Source organism: Clarias gariepinus, chromosome 10 (genome assembly GCF_024256425.1).
Source record: "Clarias gariepinus isolate MV-2021 ecotype Netherlands chromosome 10, CGAR_prim_01v2, whole genome shotgun sequence".
In the NCBI taxonomy this organism is placed as follows: Eukaryota; Metazoa; Chordata; class Actinopteri; order Siluriformes; family Clariidae; genus Clarias; species Clarias gariepinus.
In genome coordinates this window covers 10,817,381-10,844,813 of record NC_071109.1, presented here as the reverse complement: position 1 = coordinate 10,844,813, position 27,433 = coordinate 10,817,381, and the positions used below count along the sequence as shown (strand labels likewise).

At 37.6% G+C, this 27,433-nt stretch overlaps 1 protein-coding gene across 1 annotated transcript in view; it reads right to left on the bottom strand.

Moving 5' to 3' along the window:
- flt4 (fms related receptor tyrosine kinase 4) overlaps positions 1-27,433 on the bottom strand; it is a 55,654-nt gene that overhangs the window by 11,996 nt on the left and 16,225 nt on the right. The window contains exons 2-18 of the mRNA XM_053505457.1: positions 25,679-25,775; positions 23,714-23,982; positions 20,309-20,433; positions 18,481-18,649; positions 17,780-17,922; positions 14,657-14,828; positions 13,291-13,408; positions 12,899-13,074; positions 12,201-12,369; positions 9,816-9,927; positions 9,288-9,396; positions 7,171-7,509; positions 4,071-4,217; positions 2,072-2,203; positions 1,769-1,875; positions 1,268-1,403; positions 10-114 (exon numbers count right to left, since the gene is read on the bottom strand). Coding sequence (XP_053361432.1) covers positions 10-114; positions 1,268-1,403; positions 1,769-1,875; positions 2,072-2,203; positions 4,071-4,217; positions 7,171-7,509; positions 9,288-9,396; positions 9,816-9,927; positions 12,201-12,369; positions 12,899-13,074; positions 13,291-13,408; positions 14,657-14,828; positions 17,780-17,922; positions 18,481-18,649; positions 20,309-20,433; positions 23,714-23,982; positions 25,679-25,775 — 2,625 coding nt within the window. The remainder of the gene's footprint in view (positions 1-9; positions 115-1,267; positions 1,404-1,768; positions 1,876-2,071; positions 2,204-4,070; positions 4,218-7,170; positions 7,510-9,287; positions 9,397-9,815; positions 9,928-12,200; positions 12,370-12,898; positions 13,075-13,290; positions 13,409-14,656; positions 14,829-17,779; positions 17,923-18,480; positions 18,650-20,308; positions 20,434-23,713; positions 23,983-25,678; positions 25,776-27,433) is intronic.

Below are 27,433 nucleotides of genomic sequence, written 5' to 3'. Positions count from 1 at the left end.
CGGACAAACCTTTGAGCATCTTAACAGCCACAGTGCCTAAACTGCTCTTCTTATCACTCCCATAGACGGAGGCCTCAATCACCTTCCCGAAAGCGCCATGACCGAGCACCTTCCCTTTAAAGAGATGTTTAACAGTGATTATCACTTTATTAGTTATGAAACAAAGAAACAAAGTATGATAAGGTACAGTCCAGTATTACGATTTAAAAAAATTTTTTATGGTCTTGGTTTAGTCTGATCACTATACAACTATACAAGAGCTGTTCAAGTCAAACCGGGACTTTTAATGGCGCAGAAAAACAAAACACTTAAGAGTAAAAACTACCCTTATTTCCCTATATCATCCCCTGCTACATTAATGCACTTATTCCAGCATTTTACTAGTGTTTGAATACCATCAACATTTTCTCAGTTCGCTGGAGTTATAATCGAACTGCTTGCTTTACATCTCTGGCCACCCAAAAACCCTTTTAACAGCCAAACATAATGGCTTAGAGTGAGCTCAGGAATGCATGGGGATGTGACAGTAACTACCAGCCCAGTTCCTTTAAGTGTTTGTGGGTACAGTTCCCACAGACAGATGCATCTTTCCTGCAAGCTATGCAACGATTTTTGAAACCTTTAAAACCCAAGCGCCACAGTTTTTCAAATATGTCAGGTAGACTGAAAGATATTATTAACCTTTATAATGTGTAAATTTAACCACAAGCACAAAAGGGGTAAAAACAACCATAAACGTGTGACCCAGTTTTAAATTTTTTTGCTCAGTCATGTTTGCCATTATATTGAGCTGAAAAAAAGGATATCTCGCTCTATATTGCACAATCCTGAGCCATATATATGTTTATTTTAAAAAATGGGAAACAAATAATGGCTAAAGTGCTCTTAGTTTTAATGGCTACGGTTCAGGGGTTCCATGTTCATGAGAACGACTGCAGTCATTCACGGTTGGACGGCCTTCTTTAAAATGTTTGCAACATTTAAATGTTTTAATGTGGTTAAGAGTCTCATCACCATACTGTGCTTGAAATCGTCTGTAAATGGCAATCGGTTTTATTCATGAGAAATTTCATCACAAGTCCTGGTTTGAATCGAAGACACTTTTTGCAGTTTATCAAAATTGTATTGCATTAAAATCATTTGACATGGCATCATCAGTTTATAATCCCACCTCTAATTCCTTTACTCTTAATATCATTTGTTTAAAGCATACCTCTTTTCTGTATCAAACTGAAATAGATTTTTTTTTTTTTTTACCACTGCGTACCAAGCCGCAATCGATCCCTTGAAATTTCCCACTGGCTGGAATCGTAGGGCAGATATTCACACTGTTCCTCCAGAGGCACCTCCTCTGGATCCATGATAATGGACAGATAGCTCGTCTTAATATCGGCTGGGTTCATCTGCAGGACAGCACCACAAACATTACCACGAGCTCACGCTGGCCTTTGTAGTGCAGATCTGTTAGCTGGAGGTCAGCCTGAAGCAGCAATTACTTGTTGTAAATGTACAGACTGTGACCCTATTTCAGATAGCAGTCACCTAACCCCTGCCTAGTCAGATAGCAGTGGGGTTTCTGATTCATTTGGCCTGAAGCATAGTACAGACTTCAGACAGCCTGGAACAAATCTTACAACAGTACTTGAGGGTTCAGATTACCTCCGAGCAAAATGGAATAAAAAAGGTGTGCTGCACAAGCTGTGCCTAAGCTGTGATTTAAGAACAATCCCAGCATGGATCAGAAGTCACACTTTAAACCGATACCTACCCGCTTGACATTGCAGAAGATTAAGATGAGAAGAGCCCAGAAGAAAATGGCGATGACTCCAGTGCCGATAAGGATTACGATTTCCACATTCGTATTGTTGTCAGTTCCTGATGGAAGAAAAACAGGTGTGACATGTCCTGAAGCGTGAGATAATATCCTGTCATCTGTGTCCACATCAGTCATACTGGTCTTCCCTATCCAAGCTTTAGTTCCTCCACCAAACACACACCAGACTGTACTATAAAAAGCTGGTGTCTGTGTGAAAAGAAAGTTTACTGTATCGTGCAATAAAGAAAGTCTCACCGATTACAGACACTGTTGCTGAGGAATGAATGCAGCCTATTTTGTTGCAGGCAGTGCATGTGTACAGGCCGGCATCCTCCTCGCGCACCCGCTGGATGCTGAGTGTCCTGTTAGAGTCTTGCAATAGGACCCCTGCGAAAATAAATCACAAAGCAGTCAATCAAATCTGCACACGAGCTTACTTTAAGGGCCGATTCTCAGTTCTGGTTTCAAGAATTTCTCAGACAAATTTGAACATGTAATACACTGAGGTGCCAATAGGGGGCAAAAGTTTATTGCCTTTACAAGTACATGTACAGTATATCTTCTCTGAAGCATTTCAATGTTCAATTTCAATTCATTTTAATTCTGTTTTTTATTGGTAGCACTTTTAACAAAAGAAACTAAAAACATATAAAAACAAAACGAATCTTTACACTTATGTATATACACTTTATATACATATAGAGAAGGCACTGATGAGGAAAAACTGTAGTCCTGGAAATAAGCACAAGAATAGATTCATACACAGAAAAGTCCATACAACAACAGTATAAATGTTTTTTATGTTTTAGTATAATAAAAAAAAAAAAAAAACATTTATACATACGTTCCTTTAAACGTTCAGTCTAAAAAAAAATCGGAATTCTCTGCCACCTGCGAGGTGAAATGCAACTGCGATGAAAACTTTCATAATGGAAACTATCTTGACCTTTTCCTCTACATAACTTGTGGGTTGTAACTGATGGAAAACATTCAGAGCAGCTCTGCGTCAGCTTTACTGACCATTTTCATGGCCAAAAAAATAAATAAAATGAAACGAAAAAATATATATTGGTTTCACCTATAACAGGATTAAGTGCATTAGGTGTCACTAAAATAATCAAATTATTACAGTTTATTATAGACACACTCCTGCAAAACACTTTAAAAATACAAACTGTGCCTTTAACACATAAGTGCTTCCACAGGGTTACTACTTTGGTGTTGTCCAGGTCTAAATGAGGTGTCATATTAGATTATGTGAACAACACCCAGACTACTGCCCTGCTCTAATGCTCAGGTTCTTCCTGCAGCGAACATCACAAAGGACTTCTATTTGCCAGCGAAGACTTACTGACTGTAATTGGTAGCAGGAGAGCATCAGGGTAGCTTTACCTTTTTCCCTAAAATACTAGACTACGTTTGTTTTTAATGACCCCATACCGGAGTGTTTATGTGTCCAATTAGTTAACGAGAAACATAAGGGCAGTGCAGATAGACTGGGTCACCAAGTCTGTAAAAGAAATCCCTGTGATCCCTCTATGAAGTATAATTAATCAGGGGCAAATCTGATTCAACACACATTACAACCAACCAGGCACCCTGGCAACACAGCAGCTTCCCTCCTTTATTGAGCTCTGCTTGGTCTGCACACGCACACGCACACACACACACACACACACACACACACACACACTCTCGGACTGCAAATACCCAGAAATGCACTGTAAATCCTGTTCAGCAGCAAGACTTGCTGGACTCATAATCCATAACCACTCACATTTATTTTCAAAGCTGTCGTCATGCATAGCACTCTTTCATTTTGGCTACATTGCAATTCCAAAGCTTCAATTCTCTGCTTCAGTGGTCCACCCAGCATCTGTCTATCACACTAAATGGAGCTCCACCATACACTTATATGAATTTTTCTCTTTTAGTCTGTGTGTGTGTGTGTGTGTGTGTGTGTGTGCGCGCATGTGCGTGTATGTGTTTTCATATGTTACAGCTGATAAAATTTCATAGGACACTTCAGTCAAGGCTGGATTTGAAAACATTGTAATTTAAAGAGAATTTAAAGTTAAAATGCAAAGCAGAGTTAGAAATCATCAAGAATTGTACAACACCTTAATATACAAACACATGCACAAAAACTTGTTTTTGACTTCTGACTTGTTGTCAAGTTATATTTATGTTTCCTGGAGCCACATCCTTTTTCTATTATTTTATGTACAATGGGAACGAAAGGTCAGAAGCTGACCTGATATTTGGTTGAGAGGCTGGTTGTCTTTAAACCAAGACAGTTCTGGAGAGGGAGTGCCGTTCACATTGCACTCCATTTGCAGAGACGAGCTGACATTCACTGTCTGATTGATGGGGTTCTGCACGTACTGTGGAGGTTCCAGGGCTGGGAAAGAGAGAGAGAACAGAATAAAAAAATCAGCAAGCAAACAGAGTAATACAAAGAGAGATAAAGAAAAAGTTTAAAAATGACCAAAAGATAAACTAAGGAATAAACAGAAGTTGTGCCACACTGAAAATGTGTAATGGTATACAATAGCAAGTATGGATTGACAGCAAGGTAAACTTCTCAACCATGCTCTTGCTCGTGTGTTTTTTTTTTTTTTTTTGCAAAAATTTTTGTTTGTCTGTTCGTGTCAGGATTCTGGTAAAAGTTATATTCAAAACTGTGACAATTCAACAAACAATATAAGTAAATAAATGGAGTTTAGAAAATTTTTTCTTATGTATGCTACCTAAATATTGTGATACTTGCCTCCACAAGTCATTTAAGCTATTATACTGTACTAGCTCTTTAATAACACTAAAAATTCAACAGGGCTATTTCAGCACTTTATTAATAAACTATTGATTGTTGTTGGGAAAAAGGTGGTGATTTATTTTCTGACAATAGGTCCAGGACAAATTCTTAAAACTAATTAAAAAATTTTCAATTAAACTGCATGTTTGATATTTTCTACACCGCCCGGCCTAAAGCAACTAGAAATTGCCAAAATGAATGAAATTAACATACAGTACTACTTTAACGAGTGCTGTCTCTGTGCTGTGATGAGGCCTAAATCCTGACTGATACAGTTCATGTATGCCATTTCTATGTAGATATGAGCATAGCTGCTCCGCTACTATCTTTTCCAGAATCTTAGAGATAAAGGGGAGGTTTGATATTGGCCTGTAATTGGACAGCTGACAGGGGTCAAGGTCAGGTTTCTTAATAATCGGTTTAATAACTGCTAATTTAAAAGATTTTGGAACATAACCAATGCTGAGTGAAGAATTTATTATTTTCAACAGGGGTTCTGCTATTGCTGGTACTATCTGTTTAAGAAAATGTATCTAATATACAGGTTGATGAATTTGCAGAAGAGATGAGTGAAAGTAGTTCATTCTCTTCAAGGGGAGTAAAATATTCTAGGTTCTAATCTGACATGGTTAGTTTAACATCTGCATCAATTACATTGTTTGGATTCAAAGCCTCAATTTTATGCCTAATATTTACAATTTTATTATTAAAAAGGTTCATGAAGTCCTCACTATAACACGATGTTGTTGTGGAGATTTCTGCAGTGGTCTTATTTCTGGTTAATTTGGCTACAGCATTAAATAAGAATCTAGGATTATTTTTGTTATTTTCTAAAAGAGTGGAGAGATATGTTGATCTAGCTACACTAAGAGCTTTTCTATAGTTCAGGATGCTCTCCTTCCATGCTATTTGAAATAATAAAAATTTTGCTTGACGCCATTTTAATTTTTAATTACGAGTGGTCTGTTTTAAAGAGCGTGTATGATCGTTATACAAGGGAGTTTATTATCTCTAATAATTTTTTTTTAACTGGAGCTACATTATCTAAGGTATTATGGAACGTCGACTCTAAATATTAAGTTACTAATAAAGTTCCGTGTGGAATATTATTAAATCTAAAGTGTGACCTGCTTTATGAGTGGGTCCTACTACACACTGATTTACTCCTACTGAGTCCAGTATGGACATAAATGCTCTACGCACAGGGTCTTCTGGATTCCCAAAATGAATATTAAAATCTCCAGCAATTAACACCTTGTCTACAGAAACGACTAGGTTTAAGAGGAAATCTGCAAATTCACTAAGAAATTCAGAGTACGGTCCTGGAGGTCTGTAAATGACAATTAGTGGAATCGTCTGAGCTGACTTAATATTTGTAGCTACACTTGTTATGTTACTATAGAGAACTTCAAATGAGTTAAATTTGTGTCCGTGTTTTTGTACAATAGTCAGATTATCATTGTGAATAACTGCGACGCCTCCTTCTCTACCAGTTAACCGAGGCTGGTGTATGTAGCTGTATCCAAGAGGACTAGTTTCATTTAGAGCTACATACAGTACTCGTCCTGTTTAATCCAGGTTTCTGTTAAATATTATATTAAAGTTTATATTAAAGTTCTGATCCGTGATAATTTCATTATCTATAACTGCTTTAGATGTTTAACAGTAATGTTGAATGTTTAACAGTCCTAGCTTCAGATCAGAGGTGCCGGCTGCACATTCAGTGTGATCCGAGTTTGTGGTATCTATGTTAATTAAAATACTTAAACAGACTTTCCGGGTCTTTCTACATTTTTGCTTAACTCGGGGAACAGACACAGTCTCAATACCGTAAACCCTAAGTGACGACTCTATGCAGCTAGCAGACGGTTGGTTTAGCCTGTTTGTCTGCTCCCTGGCCTGGGCTCTGGATTGTCACCGATTAACTAGGCCTCTTTTAAGACTATGAGCTATACTACAAGAAATAAGAGCAGCACCTTCCCGAGTGGGATGGGCACCGTCCCACCCTAACAGGCCAGCTTTGCAGTCAAAGAGACTGAGACATGTTTTATTTTTGTTTTTATAAAATTTGAGGTTTTCTTGTGAACTGTAATACGGCGTAACAAAAATTTTACTTTAGGGCAAGTTAAAAATGTAAGTAATAAAGACTAATATTATAATATAAAAGGTGAAAGAGAGGAGTCTAAAATACATTGCTGAGTGAATTGTCCTAGTCGTACTGTAATAATGACATTAACCACTGCAAATGTGGTTTTATTTAACAGTATGGCTTTCTCCCAGAGCTTATAAATCTTATGCATAGCACTAAATCTATATTCACAAGGTCTACATGCCAATATGTGCAAATTTTTCTGTACAAAGTCCTCATTACACGTTTAACTTAACTCAGTCCTTTAAGAAAAAAAGTAGCAGAAATGACAGAATCTATAAGACCTGTTATAGATTGTAGGCAAAGTTTAATAGCTTTAAGTGAAAGTTTATGTTATAAAAGCTCATACACGCAACATTGCTCAAAGATAGAATTACCAGAAACCCTTACCCTTTACATTAACATATTTGCGGTTGCAATGCTTCTCACCACTCCGCCTGTTCTGCACCTCACAAACGTAGTTGCCCTCATCCTGCAAATGCACATTGGGAATCTTCAGCTCCAGCACCCAGTTGTTAGTGGAGGTGTGGAAGGAGAGTTCACCACCCAGGGCCTTGGCATACTGGTGAAGGCTCTTGCAGTCCGCTGGCACTGTGGCCTTTGTGTCTAGACGATACCAGCGCAGGTTCTCGTATGTGTAGTTGTCAGCGCTGCATTTTAAATAAACAGGCTCTTGTTCCAGCGGGTTGTCCGACGGCTCAATTTCGACCCCAAAGCCATCTGGAATGGCTAAACAGAAAGAGGTGGTAAAATTAAAAGTAGAAAAAAAATAGTCACCTATGGTGTAACCTTACAGACCTGCAATACTGGTAAATCTGGAAATATCCCCCGCAAAAAAATTACAATTATATATTTTTTAAAAACATAATCTTTAATAGAGGTATATATGGGTAAATTAAGAAAAAAGATTTAAGAACTTAAAGATTTTTTTCTTTATTATTATTATTATTTATTCATAAGAAATAGTAAAGGAAAAGGATAGAAGAACAACATACAAAGAAGTAAAAAATATAAAAGAACTGTTAGCAGGCCCTGTGTAAGCTTGAGAAATCCTGCAATCTTCATTAAAATTGTTTGCAAGTATTCGCTCTTGTCTATGTTAGAACCCTAGAAACATAAAGGCAAGCCTTAAACTGTGTTTAAGTTTAGTTACCACTGTAGAAATAATACTAATTAATTGTTAAATGCCAGTATTAGTATAAGCCAAAAAAACACTTTAGTTATTTTTACACAAGATTGTTGTTTATGATGAGAAATATTTCGCTCTTGTCTAGTATATAAGAATAACCTGGGAGTAAAAAAAAAGTCACTTGGATTTTTTGTGAGATCTTACAATAAAAGGACCTTTTTTCTTCTACATTTTTTTTTAAAGGGAGATTTTTTTTTTATTTCTTCCAAGTATTTTAGTTTTTTTTTTTAACTCCCTTCAGGGGCTCCGTAAGAACAATGAATCAAGAGCTTATAATCAAGTTATATGATATCCCATGAACTTTTCTTAAACACTTTGTTCATTTTATAAAAAGTACCAAAAAAAAAACAAAAAAAAAACCAGCAGATCCAGGACTGAAAAAAAAACATTACACTATGTCTCACTTTTTTTTTTTTTTACTTTATCTTGTTCCTGGCTTGAAAGTGTTATTTCCCAACTGCTTATGCCTAAAGTGAATAGAAATACCTCTTTCCCTCTTTAAATTGTGCTTTTGTAACCTGGTTTATTAAATTTTCAAATATATCCATCTTCAGAAAATTTTGGAACACATGGAACATTCATCCATTTTCCAGAACATTCCTGGAAGTCAGTGCTGATGAGCTGATGGAGAATTTTCTGGAACTTGCAAGAATTTTCAAGAACTTTCTAGAATGTTGTAGAACATACAAGAATTTTCAAGAACTTTCTATAGTTAGATGCGAGTATACCATATATATTATATAATGTAAGTTTATTATATACACTAAAATTCATAATTCAGTTTAGTTTTAGCTGCCTAAGTTATGACTTAGACCTTAGATCTTAATTTATCAGAGATGGCATTTGGATTTATAAAGCAAAAAAATTACTTACTGACAACACATATCCAAATGTTTTTTTGTTCAGACCTTATGTCAAGGGGATAACTTTGGGTCCAACATTGGGGGTTGAGATGCAGTGGGTATAGTAATGAGTAGTGGGCAGTAATAGATTGAATTGGTGGCTTTTAACCATTTGAGCCACCAATGCAAACAAAAAGGCCTCAGTCGTTTTTTATTGCAACCCCATCTAAAGAAACTCCCACCCAACCCACACCACCACCAAAAATTTAAGAAAATAAGCTTTGTCACAAAAACAAAGTTTGAAGGAAATAATGTCTTATTAAATAATGGCACTTTCTACATTTTACAACAAAAGCGATTAAGAAATAACACATACTCTACAGGAACAACAATTGTGCTGTATAGTGTTATGATCAAACAGTTGAAGGCACAAATATATTTAATGATGTACTTTCTCTGGTGTAAGCAGGACTTACTGGTCACATAAAAGTAGATAAGTCTCTCAGCTTTCCCCACTTTGTTCTCAGCAGAACATTTGTACATGGTTGACACATTTGCACTGCGTATGACCACACGACCAACTGTCTGCAAAAAAAAGAAAATAAATTTTAAAAATTAATCACGCCAATTTAATATATACTTCTCCTTTTTACAGAATCTGGGATAAAAAATGATGAGCTTGCTGGTTGATGACTCCTATTTTCCCTTATGCCACTCCTTTTCTCAGTGTACACAAAGGATATGACCTCACAGGTGTGACAGAAAACAGGAAGCCAGTGTTCTGAGCATGCATGTTTATCCTCCAGGAAGTGTGGAAAGGAAGAAGAGTTTAAATATTTTAAGTGTGGAAAGACCAAAGCTCATCACAACTTGTGATTGACAAATGTTGGCAGGGTTCAGATATTTGGGTCAAAAAAAAGTGCTGAAAGTTCTATTTGTAAAAATGAATATAAAGGCTTGGGTTTTGTCTCCATTATTAAACCAGAGGATATTAAAAAACAAACCTTTTGTTTGCCATCGACTGTCTCATTCAATGTCTCAATTCTGTCGATTGCATTCAGCGTGTGTTCACTCTTATCCAGATCAAGCCAGTTCTGACAGAAAGGGAGCGTGTCTCTGTTGAAGACCACATAAGTCTCCAAATTAACATACAATAAGATAGACAGTATAATCATACATAACATATGCATGTAAATAGATAGATAGATAGATAGATAGATAGATAGATAGATAGATAGATAGATAGATAGATAGATAGATGCTTTAGTGTTTTTTTTTAACTTGTCAGATGTTACTATGGTATGCTAAAGTATAATTAGGAGCATTTAATAAGTGTCAAAAGCTTTGATTGACAAGTACATTAAATTTTATTTACCATGGCCAGGAAACTACCCAGACCTTAATCCCATTAAGAACTTGTGGTCAATCCCCAAGAGGCTGGTGGACAAACAAAAACCCACCAATTCATGACAAACTGCAAGCATTGATTATGCAAGAATGGGCAGAGGTCTTGAAAAAGAAGGGTCAACACTGCAAATATTGTCTCTTTGCATAAACCTAATGTAATTGTCAATAAAAGCCTTATATACTTATGAAATGCTTGTAATTGTATTCCACTATACTGTAGTGACATCTGGCCAAAAGATCTAAAAACACTAAAGCCTCAGACTTTTATATTCAGAATTTATATTTGCGTCATTCTCATAACTTTTGTCTAAGGCTCTACATTCTGACTTTATATAAGATGCTATATACGATTTTATATGCGAACCCCAGAGGATAAGCTTAAAGCAACATTCTCTACCTCTGACTTCTGTAACATGTGTGGAATTACTGTGGGCAATTCATGAAAACATGAAAAATTTAATTTTATGAATTTTGCTGCCAACCCATGCCTAAAAACTTCAACATTCCAAACAATTCTCTTCTCTTTTTCTAAAAAAGTAGTTTTGTACCCCACGAAAGCATTCCTTAAAGTCTTTGTTACTAGCAAGAGCATTTCTAAATTTCTGTGGCAAGGAGAGGAACAGGGGGGTTTCTGATGATAAACCCTGCATCCGCCGTGACCATTGTTTTGTGTATGTATGCTTGTGTTTATTAGTGAGACAGATAGAGAGGATGTCCAGATGGACACAGGAAGTGCTTTTAGACTCATCTGCCTTCCTGTGAATAATGAAGGCTAGACAAGGACACATATTAAAGCCAAATACTCTATTTGGCTTCTATATTATTTACAAGGTAGGGCTGGGATACAAAAGTAATCCTCTCCCTATAGGCAGGGTGGGATCGGAATCGGAATGACCTCTGGTAAATTGGTACTGCATACTGTACATAGAAGAGCTGTAGCATTAGATGTGTGTGTGTGTCTCAGTGTGTGTGATACACAGAAATCAAGCATCATGAAGTGCAGCTGTGAGTGTGTGGGAGTGACGTGAATACATAAGAGATGTTGCGCTTGCCCGCAGCTCTCTCTGAAAGCTACCCACACATAGCCGTGTCAATCTCCACTAGAACTCGAGCGACTGCAGCATAGCGTGACTACACAGCCGAGGAGGAAACCAAAGAGTGAACATAGGAAGCAGGTAGGTACTTTGAGGTCTTAGCATTGTAGAATTAGCTTGTCTTTTCAGGGCCAAAGGATGCTATCATGACCCTGTCCTGACTTAGTGCTTCCTGTTGTTTGGATGACCCATCACTCCTTGCTTGCAGCACGACTTTTCAAACGCAGGCTGGGTGGGTGGAGCACTAAAAATATCTCCACATGTTAAACACGGGAGAACCGATGCCATGCCGTAGGCTTCTCCGCTCTTACAATTGAGAAAATAAACATTGTAGACTGGAAACACAGGAGTAAAAACCACTTCTTCAGGCAGTCGATGACTGACAGAGTGCCAAGAGGGACAAAAACAATCTGCTCTGAACTTGAAGTGAACTATTGAGGTCTTGTGCTTAATGTTTAGGAGCGATTTCAACAGCTTCAGGAACAAACCTAATACTCCCAACGATAAAAGGTCTGAAGTGCAGGCGAAAATCCCTTTAGTGTACCAATATCCTGAGACTTAAACTTGTTTTGAGTACATTAGAACCTCCAGGTTTTTCAGTTTTGACAGATGTACGTGTTTAGCAAAAAGCTCACGAACTAAAGGATGATGTTCAGCAGATCAAGCGTCTACAAAAGGCTCGAGGCAACGTGGAGACTTTGAGTGAAACTCTTGGCTGTCTGACCAGACCACCTCTGATTAGAGCTTTAAATACAATGAAATCAGTAAATATGACACATCCGGATTTCTGCAAAGCTGCTCCGTGACAATGTGATTGATACTGACAAGGTGTGATATTTTCAAAATAATTTTTTTAACTCACTTGCCATCTCTCAAGATAGCACTTACGGAGTTCTTTGGGTGGAATTAAGGCCGCAGGGGCTCCAAGGTCTCCACTGCCAGGTGATGTTTGTTGGAGGAGGATAACCAGTGACTGTACAAGTGAGAGTCTGCTTACTTCCCCTCCTGTAGAGGTTAGAAGGTGGTGCTGCCTCCTTCTCATGGATCTGAGGTGGCACTTCACAAAGAAATTGGGAAGAATCATGAAAATGAGAAATAAAGATGAATTACAGTTCAATAATTTATGTTCAAATTCAAATGTTATTCATGGCAAACATGACTATACAGAGTATGACACGCATGGATGTGCTTAAAGGGATAGTTTGGGATTTTTTTACATGTCGGTCTTAAATCAAAATTAATTTGCATGTAAGTACATTACCAAATGACTTGGTCATTATAAATATTCCTGCTCTGCACACCGACGATGAAAATTGGCACCCGGAATAAAAAAAGTTTTAGAGCAGTAGGATTGCAGTAAGCTTCTCAATTCTCAATTTTGATTAAAGACTGTTTTGATAAACATCCTGACTATCCCTTCAAAGCCATGGTGAATTGAAAGTGCATAAAATAAACATAAATAAAAAAAGTCATGACATCATCTGCGCCATCTTGGGTCACTCTGTTATAATTGGCTGTAAAGGGTGACGATGTACAAATTATATGCTGAAAAAAAAGAAAGAAGGAAGGAAAGAAAGAAGCATTACCATTGACTGTTAAAATAAAGTGTAGTTTTTTCTCTATGCCAGCAGCAATGTTCTTCAGAACCAGGGTGTAGTCTCCTGCGTCTTCCGGGCGCACGTCCCTGATTTCCAGGTTATGATTGTGGACCTTAAACCGACTGAACTCCGGCCGCCTTGTTATCACTGTCACATTTTTATACCTGTATGTGCACAACCATGATCACAGGTAAAGACAAGATGCGTCACAGAACTGGGCTGCATTCATTGATGAAAATTAAAAAATAAAACTCTGGAATCTTTATTCATCTTTATCTTTTCCAAAACATATCTAGACTCTTTGAGATCACTTAAAAGACACAAAAAAAAAAAGTGTCGGATCATATAATTTAAATAATGCACATAGGAAGATACAGTACCAGTGGGTAGATGGCATGGGATATGCAGACACCTTCACCAACAGCTTAAAAGACTTTTGTCCAGCAGTAGCTTCCACCACAGAGCCGTTCCTGTAGTCCAAACTAATAAATGGCTTTTCTGAAATAATAAGAATTTTTAAATTTAGTTAAACCCAAGCGGTTTTATCTCCAAGCAATGATGATTAAAAATGCTTATACAGAAGCCTTGCTGGTGGGATTTAATGGGGGGCTTCAGATGTCAACCTGTGTATTTGGGTTTTTGGATACGTCAGGTAGAACAAAAGTTATCATTACCTTTATAAAGGGTACAGTTTACCACTACCTGAACATGGGAATGACATTGCAAAAATTCTTAACTCTCACAAATTAGCAAATTATTATTATTATTATTCTGTCATAGAAACAAGCAAAAGTAATCAACATGTGTGTAAAAAACATGTGATCATGTGTATCATGTGTATTTTTTGCGTATGTGACCCAGCTTTCAAATTTTTTGCTCAGTCATGTTTGATAAGTTTTATTTTGTGCTGAAAAAAAGGAAATAACATTCTATATTGCAAAATCCTGAGCCCTATACAGTGGAACCTCAGATTGTGAGTAACGCAGTTTGCGAGTGTTCCGCAAGACGGGCAAATATTTTTAATTAATTTTGACTTGACAAACGAGCAAGTCTTGGTTTACGAGTACCAAGTATCATGTATCACGCATGCACTTCTTGTTTTGACACCGAGCATCACGTGATCACAACTGAGCCAATGTTTTTCTCTCTCTTGCGCTGCGAAATTGTGGTTAATCGTCTCCCCTGCTGGGTCTTAGTGCGCATCTCTCACTGGTATAATCAACATCCGTGCATGGTTTGTGTTTGTAAGCGCATGTGTACAGCGCGTGTGTATTGTTTCTTATAACGCACGTGTGTGCGCGTGTGTAAAGCAAAAGAAAGTCTCATTAGAGAGGTTAAAGATCCATTTTCTCTCTCTCTCTGTCATTGTGTGTGCACGCGCGTAAATTGACACCGTGCCCCCTTCACACACACCCTCTCTCACCTTCACACCACCCCCCACACCCCCTCTCGGCTTCAGACACACACATACACTCTTCTCTACACAGAAACACTGCTTTGTCGAGATTCTTTTCAAAGGTAAAATGCAGGTTCGTTTGTTTGTTTAACGTTACAGCAGTGATTCCGTTAGCATGCACTCACGCAAGTGTCATTAGCGATGTTCCTTCCTAATTTTTATTAGTGAGACAGACAATTTCCGTTAATATGTGTGTATTTGTGTGAAATTCAAATAAGATTGCACTTTAAATCATTGAAACTGTATTCTCTAAAAACATCATCACCTTCTTTTCATCTCCTGAACCTTACCGTGCACTATGACCAGTGTTGATTGCTCCAGACTCCTCTTCACGCTATTGGCAGAGCAGGTATAGGAACCAGAGTCATTGATGTTGACATTCTGAATAGTGAGAACATTGGTGGCCTCTGTGGCTTGTGTTATGCTGTTGCGAAAGGGCTGAAAGTGCACCAGCCTGTTCTCCTGTGAGCACAATGACAACGATACATCAGATGTCAGGCTGACAATGCAATTCATCATTTTAATGCTTTTCTATACAGCTACCGCAGGCCTAAATGCTTAGCTGGATGTAGAAAGTAGAATATAAAAACTGTTTATAAGCTCCTTCTACTGTTGTAGAGAAGCAGAGGGGAAAAAAACCAATGACTATGTTATTTTAATTCAGTTTCTAATAACTACCTCGTTCTTATGTAATCAATCTACCCTCTTTAAGTTTAATGTGAAGCAGGAAAAGTCATATTAATGCCCTTTAGCTATCTAAGATTTTATTAAACACTTGATTAGATTCAGTCAATCCTACAGTCAATTCTCTTCTTACTATGTACAAGTAAAGGCTCAGGTCAGGGGTCCATTTCTTCGTCATTTATTTGATCCAAGTTTCTGATAAATCCATGATCCATCACATCAAATCAGTCACTATGACCATTCAGTTGTCTAGGTGCAAATTACCTGATACTGAGGCTATCGTTGGCACAGGCTCGGCAATAAAAAACAATCACCTGGTCTTTTCCCTGTCTTTAACTGTCTAGTTTTATCAAGTCTGTGCCCATGATAGTCTTATATTCTTGTCCTTCGCTGACAGGAAAAGTGGTCTTCTGTCATTATAGCTTCTCCACCTTAAGGTTTGACGAGTTGTACATTCTGAGATCAAATGAGGTTACTATTCTGTGCAAACTCTAGAAACTATTGTGTGTAAAAATCTTAAAAATAAATATATATATATATATATATATATATATATATTCTCCAACCAGTCCATTTTGCAACATAGTAGTTACACTACATTAGCAATCTAAATTACTTGTCAAAATTGTTTTTATACCCTGTAGACTATAATCTACAAAGTAGTTTATTTTATTACAGCAGCATAGTTTTAAATTTAAGGTAAAAATTAAATTGCAAGCAGCGATAAGCGGGCCCAAGCACCCTGCGCCATCGCCACCAGAAAGACAGTGGGCACATGCTTTCAATTGACTTCATGCTGAGTTGAGCCCATCACATTCAATGTGAAAGTTCTTTATCCTAATGAGCTCTGACTGCGGGCCAGGTTTCGTGTACAGATGTGCAAGTGTGTTTGAGCTATGCAGCAAAATCTTGTGTCAGACTCTCAGGCATCCTAATGACAGCAGATTCCAACCTGTCTGCACATTTCCATGACTCATGAGCATGTTAAAGCAAAAAACCCCAAAAAGCCACGGACGGTGGAGAAAAAAAATCCTTAGAAGAACAACAGGTCCCTTCACACTCTGTGACGTAATAGGGCTGATGTCAGTGCTTGGGCCCTAATAATCCTTAAAAGAACAAGAAGGCCCTTCACACACAATGACATCAGCATTTTCAGAAATTAGATCTATATGAGATCAGCACTTTCAGACATCAGCACCATCATAGCAATGAAGATATACTGTAGCTATGACGATATAATTATGATGTCCTCCTGCTGACGTTATAATACTTAGCCCCTAATAATAATAATAATAAAAAAAAAATAATAATAATACACTGTTAAAAATACCAACACTATTTTGATAACAAAAAGCTGAAATGGAAGCATAATAAGCCCTTCCTTAGAGCATTAACCATACCGAAATTCATTAATCCTCATAAAATGTGGTATATGTGGTACCTCAATCAGACCTAAATCACATCTGTTGGTCATGTGGACAATAAGCATATTTGATGACAAGAACTCATACAGAATTTATAGCACCTTATCTTTACGCTTTTTTTCTTTAGGGATGCCACAGCGGGTCATTTGATCCACATATTTGTTTTGGCACAGGTTTTTACACCTGTTGCTTTTCCCCACACTCCCCCTTCATTATAACTTGGTTTGAGACTATCACTCAGAGTGCACAGACTTTGGCAACACGTAGTGGGGGTTTCTCATCAAGGAATTAAACGCTGGTCTCCACAACACAGGTGGACATACTCCCAGTCTACTAACAGGGCTGCCAAGGAAAACCACCTGATAAGTTTTGGTGGTACATTAGTGAGGATTTGGGGCGGGGCTCAGACTCTGACTCCTAATGGTAACAGATTCCAACCTGTCTGCCATTTTTCATAAGTTTTTAAGTATGTTAAGACTCCCAAAAATGCCTGGATGGTGGGAGAAAAAATTAGGTTGGGAGAAGAACAAGAGGGCCCTTCACACACATTAACATCAGCACTTTTAAAAATCGGAACTCCATGACATTAGCAATTTTAGACTAATTCAAGAAGTAGCATGAGCCACACCTAATTTCTCCTTATTAAATGAATAAAAATTATGTCGATAAAAAAATTCAGCAAATGTTTCACTACAACAGGCTGCAAACTACCTAACGTTCTTTAGCAGTAGCAGCAATCTCATTTCCCCTCCCAATGTCCCAACAATTCAGCATTCAGCATCACCAGTATGTTAATCACTGGCCTGATTATCTGTCATCATCTGCACCTGTTTCTCATTGGTTCATGCCTTAAGTTAGATTCATGGATTCATGAAGTAAGATTCATAGGTCAGTAACTGTTCATGTACTGTACAGGGACTGGACTGAAAATTAGAAGCAAAAAGTCCTTCAGGAACCTAGGAGAACTATGTCTCAAGACTACATTAACAATACAGGAAAGTCTGTCTCTTTGGAAGCAAAATATGAATAAATGAGGGGTGTCTCAATACTTTTACACAGCACTGTATATTTAAAAATATATCATTATAAATCTGTCTATTATGAAAGTATAGTATATAGCCATTGGACAGACTTCTGAAACACAGGAACTTCAAGATTGCTTACAGACCTGGTGTGATAGATAACTAGATACTTGATTTATGTTGTGTTTTTTGCTCTACAGATCAATATCCACTCCATCTTTCATGAATGTAATTCATTGTTCTTTAGTCAACAGGACTCCTTCTCTTGCAACACATTTTTTACCTTTTTTCCCGGGTAGTCCCATATGAATTCCACGCCTGTGTTGTGCTCTACCTCTGCTGTGCAATTGAGGATGAGTACATCGCCTCGCATTAGCTCAATGGGTGCGTCTTCAGGAAACAGCTTGAGGCCAAATAACTTTTCTCCTGTGGGGTGTCACAACCATCACATTGACAGTCAGCACTTTTATCATTTTAGTTAAGTATAGACTTAGAGTCCAAAAATCTAAAAGCAACATTTGCTGGATTATGATTCATCATATTGCCGATATTGCCATAATCTCATCCCAAATTAGAGATCACAATAACCTGAACACAACCCTGTTAAGATAATATTTTATTGAATACTAGCTTGTTTTTACACAGCCCTTGCTGTGTTACTTCATGTCATTATCTCATGTTTAGTTCAATATTTGTACTTCAAGTGGGTCGGTATTTAGTCTTATGCTCCATTAACCTTCCAGAATCACGTAAGCTGATGGTAGTGCTAAGGTTCTTCCACTCCAAATGAAAAGGCTATAATAAGCTAACCCTTTGCCAACTCCCAAACTTAAGCAACACAGTTAACATTCTGCTAACATTCACGCCCTTAAATATAGAGAGCTGTGTGACATACAGTATCCAGTCTTTTGTTAAAGATTATTTTTACTTTACAATAGTACTTTTCTTTCTGAATATAGACAGTATATATTAAAAGAGTGTTACCTGTTTCCATCAGTAGGTAGACCATGGAAGTGTACTTTCTGTCATTCAGTGTCACAGAACAGAAGTAGCCCAAAAACGTGTTTAGGTTGACATGCTTGGGAACAGACCAGCCTCTCCTGCTGTTCCATGTGATCTCCTTATGTTCAAGAGGCTCACTGGGCTTTTCTACCTAGAGAATAAAGGTAAAATGGGTAAGACTGTAAAAAATCTTTTTAAAAAAAATCCTGTTTGAATGGTAACATTATATATTAAAGATTGATTCAGACTATAAAAACACACAATAAATAAGAAGAATTTTTTTATAAAAAAATAATGAGTGATAACGTTATTGTCTTGGCCTTGCACATCTACCTATAATTTTTTTATTATTATTGTTTTATGCGGCCTGTATGCTAATGCTAATTAGGCCCAACCTTCCTTCCATGGTACTGTGATCTTGTGACCTGAGACCTCACTACAATTTTTGTTCAAAACAACCATCATGGCGAACACAGAGCCAACTTGCAAAAAAAAGAAAAAAAAAAAAAAGGTAATCTGCCAAGAAAAATCTTTACTTGTTTGGGTTTCCCGACATCTTGTTTGTTTTGCATATTTGTATTTGCATAATCATTAATATTCATTAGCGTCTGCCAAAGATGGGCGTGTGAAAGGATCAGCCTTGTCGAGTGTTTAATTATTTCTATGTTTATACAACACATTGTATTTGCTAAAGAGGATTTATTTTTAATTTTTTCCTCTTCATTTTAACATACATTCTTACACATGGAATATATATTTTGAGAATCATTGCTTATATTTATGTTGTGTTAAAGATGCATTTGGCTTAAAGAATCACCATAAAGGTATAATTATTTTAAGCGCTAACATGACAAATTCCCCTAAAATGAAAAAGAAGAGTTGAAAAGAAAAAGACAAAGGCACAAATTAGGAACATATTCAGCAAAGACAAGACCGCACACATTTTTATCTGTTTCATGTATTTACAAAACATCTAAAGGCTCAAAAATTTGATAAGCTATCATAAAACAGCCATGATTACAGAATTTGTAGTTCAACACACATTATTTTAGACATGTACTTATATATTTCCACTTATAGTATTGCCATTATTATTGATGGGAATGTCTTGAAATAAATGTAGCTTATTATTTCACTCATTCATATCCTGTTTAGGGTCACCAGCAGACCCGGGAACTAATTGTACAAGGCAGGGGACACTCTGGATGGAGTGCTAACCCATCACAGGGCAGAGGCCACCACACACTCATACACCAAATCAAACATTATGGCAATTGAAAAAATGCACATCAGCCTATAATGCATGTCTTTGGACTGTGAGGGGAAACCAGCGTACAAGAGGAAATGAGCACAAAGCACAGGAAGAATATGAAAACTCTAAAACCCTGACCCTGGAGGTTAAAGGCAGCGGTGCAAACCCCTGAGACACTGATTTCAAACTTATGACAAAATCATGACACATTAGTGACAGCACTATGTATATTTCTTTGTCACTTTGAGCTTTGGTTTCCAGGTTTGATTTTTCAAACCATCCTAATTGATTATAGGACTCAAACAAGAAAAGTCTGCATATACAGATTCCATTTAAATGTATGTCAGGATGTAAAGTCTAACTATAGTCGTCCATAACCACTTTAACCTTTACATGTGTATGAACAGTGAATAATTACAGTGCAGATTACAGATTACTGACTACAATGTGCCTTTTTGTACCATCACCACTTAAAGCCTTATCTGACAGCCATGTCCAATACACACACACCATTAATGGCACTCACTACTAATCTGTGCGGCACGGTGGGATACCTACCAAGAAGAGATTGACATTTAGTTCAGGATCTGAAACCAGACATGGCACTTCAAAGTGTGTGTCTGATGCTCTTATAAAGATGGTTCCGAAGTTGTCATTTCTCTGGATAAATGGCTGTTCTGGGTCTGTTTGGGGAAAGAAATCAAGATTTAAAATTTTGTTGAAACAAATGTCAGCCAGTATGTGATTTCCACTCACGCCCAGTGGCTTAGAGATATTATGTCCTGTTTGTCCTGGGGAAGATTCACTACTCAATCCGTTATTCAGACTTGAAATTTTAACAGGTGTGGGGGCCCTTCCTTCGCTTTTTTCATATACATTTATAATTTGAATACCTTCTTATTTAATTGTTTGTCTGTTTGTTTTCTTTTCGCTTTTTTTTTTTGCATGCAGAACCAAAAAACTTCCACCTTCATATTCTTTTTTTTTTCTTTTCGTTTTTCTCCTTTTTTTTAATGCCTGGCGTCTAGCCTTTCTTATGCATGTAAAGCTGGCTTGGAGTGAGGGAGGGGTGGGGTGGGTGCTATAGGGTTTATAAGAGGGTTATAAAATTTACAGTATATTGAAACATTACATGTTTACCCTGTTATATCCCTGTTTAAAATCAATAAAAATATTGTTGAAAGAAAAAAGTCATGATTTCAGGAGGGTCATCATTACTCGGCTACATCAAGCAAAGAAAACAACTAAGGAGATTTGAGATTACTGGAACTGTACTTCAACACCTAAAAGGATAGTGCTGTCTTGTCAACTTTGTGGACGAAATTTAGTCAGAAAAAAGCATGAATGAAAAATACTTGATTGAAGTTGCACGGTAAAAAAAAAAAACAGCAGCAAAAACCATAGTAAAGTGTTTAATAGTGAAAGTACAGAAAGAGCATCTCCATGAACACACAATGTGATGGGAACTCACAGAATTGGGACCAAACAGCTGTATGGTCATTAAAAAAAAAACACGTGTTAGTAAGACTAATAAGGAAAATAGTTTGATTTTGTTAGAGAGCATAAAGATTGGACTTTGGAGCAATGATAAAAGTCCATGTGATCTGATAAGTTCAAATTGACCCTATATAAATGGTGCACCCATCATGCATAGTGCGCACTGTACAAGTCTCTGGAGGCAGTGTTATGATCTAAGACTCAGTTGGTCAGCTGTAAAATGAGGTCAACCGATGACGTGAATGTCTGTTTGTTCAATGACCAGGTTATCACATCTATGGAGTTTTTCTTGCCTGATAGCATAGAGATATTCCAGGACTCACATTGTGAAAGAGTGGTTCTGGGAGCATGGGAAATCATTTTCACACATGAACTGGTCACCACATTGTGTGCTGTAATCAAAGCTAAAGGTGATTGAATGAAATCTTAAGACTGTGTGACTTTTTTTTTTGGCCAGGCAGTGTAGCTTTCATCCCTATAGTCGTCTGTACTCCCAAAGCCCATATAAAATTCATATCAGGCTTTCTTTGTTCAAAATCATTGCCACTAGACGTTAACACATCAAATCTAAAACCATAGCATTAAAATTCCTATCACTGCCACCCCTCTCACGTCTCTCTATAAAGTGATGTGGCTCATATTGTCATTAAATATAAAATAATGGGGCTTACAAGAAGATTTTATATAGCCATTTGCAAAGCCACTAATGCAGGGATTTTCTCTTAGTCAGAGGCCATATGCCGGGTACAGAAAACTGCCCCCAGCTTTGTTTCCCACTGTGGGTGCTATTTGAATATCATACCGTGCAATATGCTTTTCTGAAAGGCTCTGCTATTTCTAATCCCACCATTTTTTTTTGTTCAGAGTAAAATGGCTTTAGTCTTTCAGAGTGCAAACAAAAGCTTCTATCTGCCGGTTTATGTGCCTGTCTGTTGGAGGTCCACAAACGCAGGCGTAAAAGGGCAAATATACAAGTCCTTTGAGTAATGGTGCTAAACAATACATTACTGCAAGGAGAAGAAGGGTCTTTTTGAGGACTCTGTATTCTGGTGCACGGGCAGTGATCATGAGCGATGGAGGCAGCGTGTACAAGGCACGGAATGAGTGTGTAGCATGGGATCGGCACCAAACTAAATCCACATGCTGCCCGATCCGACCAACTTCATGCTCCTGCCTAATTCATAGCTGTGATTTCAGCTGCTTCTAATTAGCCGCCTGCTAAGATCTTGGGGAACTGTTTCAGCACCTTGTCAGAAGAAATAACTGGGCATTCTACAAAAGCAGATGACCTAGTGGGCCACCTGTATATAAATCTATATGGCTACGATGCTTTTTCCCAACACTATACCTGTCTGTCACACCGTCACCTGAGCTCTAAGCAACACCCAGGTTGCTCATAATCCACAAATAAAATTAACCGCCCTAAAGCATGTACACTGTGAGGTTTTTGTTGCAGTAAGACATGATTATTTATAATCTCTCTAGTGGCATTCCTAATGGTATTACCGTAATTGTCTCCAAACAAAGAACATTAAGAATCATTAGGACATTATTAGACCCAGCCCTGTGTGTCCCAAGGCTTATACTCAAGTATTTTGTGTGTCTATTCCCGACAACATTTTGTCTGGGAATATGGTGAAAATAGACAGCTTTAAAAAAAAATAAACACCGAATCCCATGTAAGTACGATTGAACCCTAAACAACACTTAGTCCCAAGTACTTGTCAATTGAAACTTTGTTTTACTTCATTTATAAAGCAAAATCCTCGCCAAAACTATTTTCATTTTGCAACCAGAAAAATGTGTCCATTTCACAAGCATGCAGCGAGGGACAATTTGGATATAAAGAAAAATAGGACTCCATTCTTCCCGCAAAAACAGAAAAAACAATACGCAATGCCAGAAACAAATTAGATAAATACCTGTGTAGTTGTCTTTTCATGAGGTTAAGCCACATCTTTGCTTTTCTTACTTTCAGCCCCCCAAGAAATGCAAACATGTTCAAGCTATAATACTTTTTCATTTCCTTTAAATGTTTAAATAAGGGCAACCCATTAGAATGTCCTTGTCCACCTCTCAAAGAAAGGATAAATATATAATGAGATGGGCTAGCCAAGCACAGCAAATCGACTCATTAAAGGTTCAAAAATTAACAGAACGTGTTATTTACTCGCCTTCTTAATGATGCTTGTTTTATGATGGTGCCAACAAAATAGTTGCACAGTTGCATCAGTAATGACGTCAGTGACTTAATCTGTGGAAACTAATTTTAACTGAAAAGGACATGCAACTGTCATCTAATCCATTAAATATGACCAAAAAAATTTGTGTTGATTGGCAAAGGCCAATCCAATTTAACTAACATAACCAAGTTCACATTTCATTGACAGTGCGCCATGCTTGAAAATGAAATTATGTTACACGCAGCCGTTAAAAGATTTAAAAATAAACATTGTCTTTAGTTACCTCGAACGAAGACGTATAAACTGACTGCCGTGGCTCCATCAATAACAGCTTTAATGTCCTGGTAGAAGCAACGGTAGTACCCTGTGTCATTGCTCTGGCTTTTGGTCAACACCAGCGTCTTGCAGTAGGGTTTCCCAGGCTCTCCCAGGCACTCGTTCACCAACAGTGCTCTTCTATCCTGGATGGGTGACTGCTGCTGATGTCGCTCGCTAATCTCTTCTTTGCTGAGAGACTGCTCTGGCCAGGTCCAGTCCAGAACGTGCTGTCCTCTAAGACAAGGAATCCAAAAGGTCATTAGCACCTGGAAAGCTTATTAGTGTACAAGTGTAATGACTTGCTGATTTACTGCCATATGTTCATATTAGATTTAACAATCAACATACATACACATTCCATGAATCCATAATACATTTAACCAATATTATATAAGAGGGAGTGCTGGTGTGATGAATAGTGACTCGGTTCTTTGAATCTCATTCATCAAAATGAACGAATCTTTTTTTGAGTCATTTAGTTCATTTCGTTCTTTTGATCAGAAATTAAATTAAAATGTTGCATTTTCAACAAACAGACCCCCAATATGTCTACACAAATTTTGGCTATAGTTCCAGTAATAAAAATACCACAATGCAGCTAAGGACATATTATACTAAACAGAATGAGTAGCTCACCCCTTATATCTTCTAATCTGAGTCGTTCGATCTTTTGAATCTATTGCACCGCATAGCGTCAATGGGAGTCACGTGTCAAAGGAATGAACGACTCGGGACTCGAAGATTCATTGAGAACCGTACAATTCTGTTTCCAGTGTACTGCACTGCATAGTGTCTATGGGAGTCACGTGACAAAGAAACGAATGACTCGGAGTAGAAGAGTCATTAAGAAAGAATCGCTCAATTCTGTTTCCTGTACATAAATCTGTAAGTTTCTCTTTATATTTCCATTTATTCCGCTTTCAAATATCAGCTAACTTCTAAGTTGTAGGATTGAATCCCAAATAAGGTTAAATGAAAAGCAGATGTCATGTATGTAGAGTGGAAATTAAAATCCTTTGTTCCACCAACCAAGCAGTGTCCATGATCAGGGGTTAGAAAGTGATTTGGGATTCTTGTGTAAGAAGCTAGTTATCTTTGTAGCTCATGTTAGCCGTGAACAGGACAACACCTACTCTCATCCATGCTGCGACCAGCAGCTATTGTAATTAATGACTGTTAGAACACCTGTGACGTGGCATTGAACATATAGTTAAACATCCCAGTGCTGTTTCGCTCTATATCACCACTTGTGGAATGCCCTTGGTCCAACCAGGATAAACTATTGTATAATGGGTTTTATAGCAGTCTCCTGTAATATTCCTGTTTTCCAATAAAAAAAAAACTAGTATAAATGCCTAGTAAATATTTTCACCCAGAGTTAGAATTCCCACTTAACGTCAATCCAGACTGTATGGCCCCTATCTTATAGCGTCTCTCCATATACCAATTCTTTCATTGCGTGGTTCAAAACCAAACAGGATAACGTTCGATTTCCTCCTTAAAACGATTATACAATACGCTAATAATTTAAACTTGAGCCGCAGCCATATAGAATGCTTAATGCTTCTCATGCTGGTACACAGCCAAAACACATATTTTCTCTTCCCAAGCATGTATGCTACTGCTGGAAAACAATTTATTCAGTAGATTCCTGGCTATGACAGCTGTAGAAGAACCAGAGATTAATGAAGCTGCACGGTCTCCCCCACCCAACACATTATACATTGCCGCCGGCCTTATCTGAAAATGGATTTAATCTTACCCCTGCATTCCCATCCAAAAGTAACATTCCCTGTATGTGTAAAGAATCTCAGGGCTATATGGTCATCATGATTTCTTATTGTTTACTTAAAAAACAAGACCTGTGTATCCTAGATACTTCTAATACATACTGAGCACAAGGTTCCCTCAAGTCATTTTCAGAAATTACCTGCATGTAACAGTCAGTGTGTCATTAGCGTCAATCACGAGCTGGTCTTTGGTGATGTTGAGAGTAGGGGGGGTCATAGAAAACCCAGCTACTAGACCTAGGAGGAAGAAAAGGAGAAGGAATTTAGTTGCAAGCGATGCTTTAATAACAAGTCAAAATATATGCACATCATGTGTGCCATAATTAGTTATGATTGCGGTTTGGACATTGAAACATATGTTTTCATTTTTTTTTTAATCCCGTTTGTCTCCCAACTTTGTAATTTTGCCAATTTCCACAAACTATCCAGCACCCGTGTATCATGCAAAGGCTACCAGCTGGATGAAGACTAACATGTGCTGCTTTTTAAACCACTTCTTATGCTGCATCACAGAGCAATTAAATCCTCTTAGAGGAAAATACTAACTATGCACTTTTGCTGATGCACATGATGGCTAGTGCATGACCAGCATATCTCAGTTGGACTGGGGAAGAGTAACGACACCCTTCTGCTCAGAGAGTATGATCGATTATTCTTTCTTGAACTTTCGGCTGTGGGATCATTTTGCGAATTTGTTAGGCTCAACACTTTGTTTGTTGAACCGCTTAGATGAATTCATCTTAAGTTTTTTTTCAATATTTAATCAATTTGGCAAAAGTAAATGGGGCACAGTGGCAGCTTATGGACATTGGGAGTCTTATACTGTAAGTCCAATGGAGGGATGAAGCTTAAGCCTGAGTGTTAGTAACAAATCAGAGTGATGTGAAATAATAGCACTTAGTAATAAATAATAATAAACAAAAAAAAGCAAAAAAAAGAGGAATTAGACTTACTGGGTAGGGTGCTTAATATTCAGAAAATGTCTGTCAGAAATGTTATCCAAGTACAAGGGGCGTTCAAGTCAAACAGGGACTTGTAATGAAATTTCTTGTAAATAAAAGCGGAAAAACTACTGACTTTTACTGAAGACTTCACAGTACGGTGATAAGAACCTTGCCACAGTAAAGCATTTGAATGGTGGAAACGTTTTAAAGGAAGTGTACGTTCATGAATGACTATCCCGGTCGAGGTGGCTTGAAATCCACTGGGATCGTTCAGTGAGTGGACCCCTGAGCCTTAACAATCGAGGGATAACTTGTGGAAGAGACACATTTGTCTGTTGGAACTGTACACATAATCATTCACGAACACCACTTGCACATTACAGGAACTCAGCTGGGAGTTATTGCCGCATCCCCCATACAGTCCAGACCTCGCTCCTAGCTATTTCCACATTTTTTTGGACATTAAAGGAGTTCCTGGGAGGCCAGCGTTTCATACATGAAGCTGGTAGTCAGATCATGGCACTGGCATACTAATAAAACTTTCTACCTTGATGATATCCAAGCACTAGTGAAACGCTGGGATAAGTGCATAAGTATAGCAGGGGATTATATAGAGAAATAAAGTGAGAAGTGAGCTTTTACTCATAACTGTGTTCTGTTATTCAAGGTTTGACTTGAACGCCCCTTAGATTCCATAGAGCTTTTTTTTTTACTGAGCATCCTAATGAGGCTCATGGGCACCAATGGGTCAATGGTTAAACCAAGGTACAATCCATCAGTGGTAATCTAAGAGTAAGAAAGTAAGACTTACTGTAAGGTCAATACGTAAAACTTTAGCTCTATCATAGTTAGTTCAACCATAGTTTAATGTCACAAGTTTAATGTAACAAATACTTGATATATACAGTAAGTGGACTTTAGTAATGACATGACAAAAAAATACCCATACTG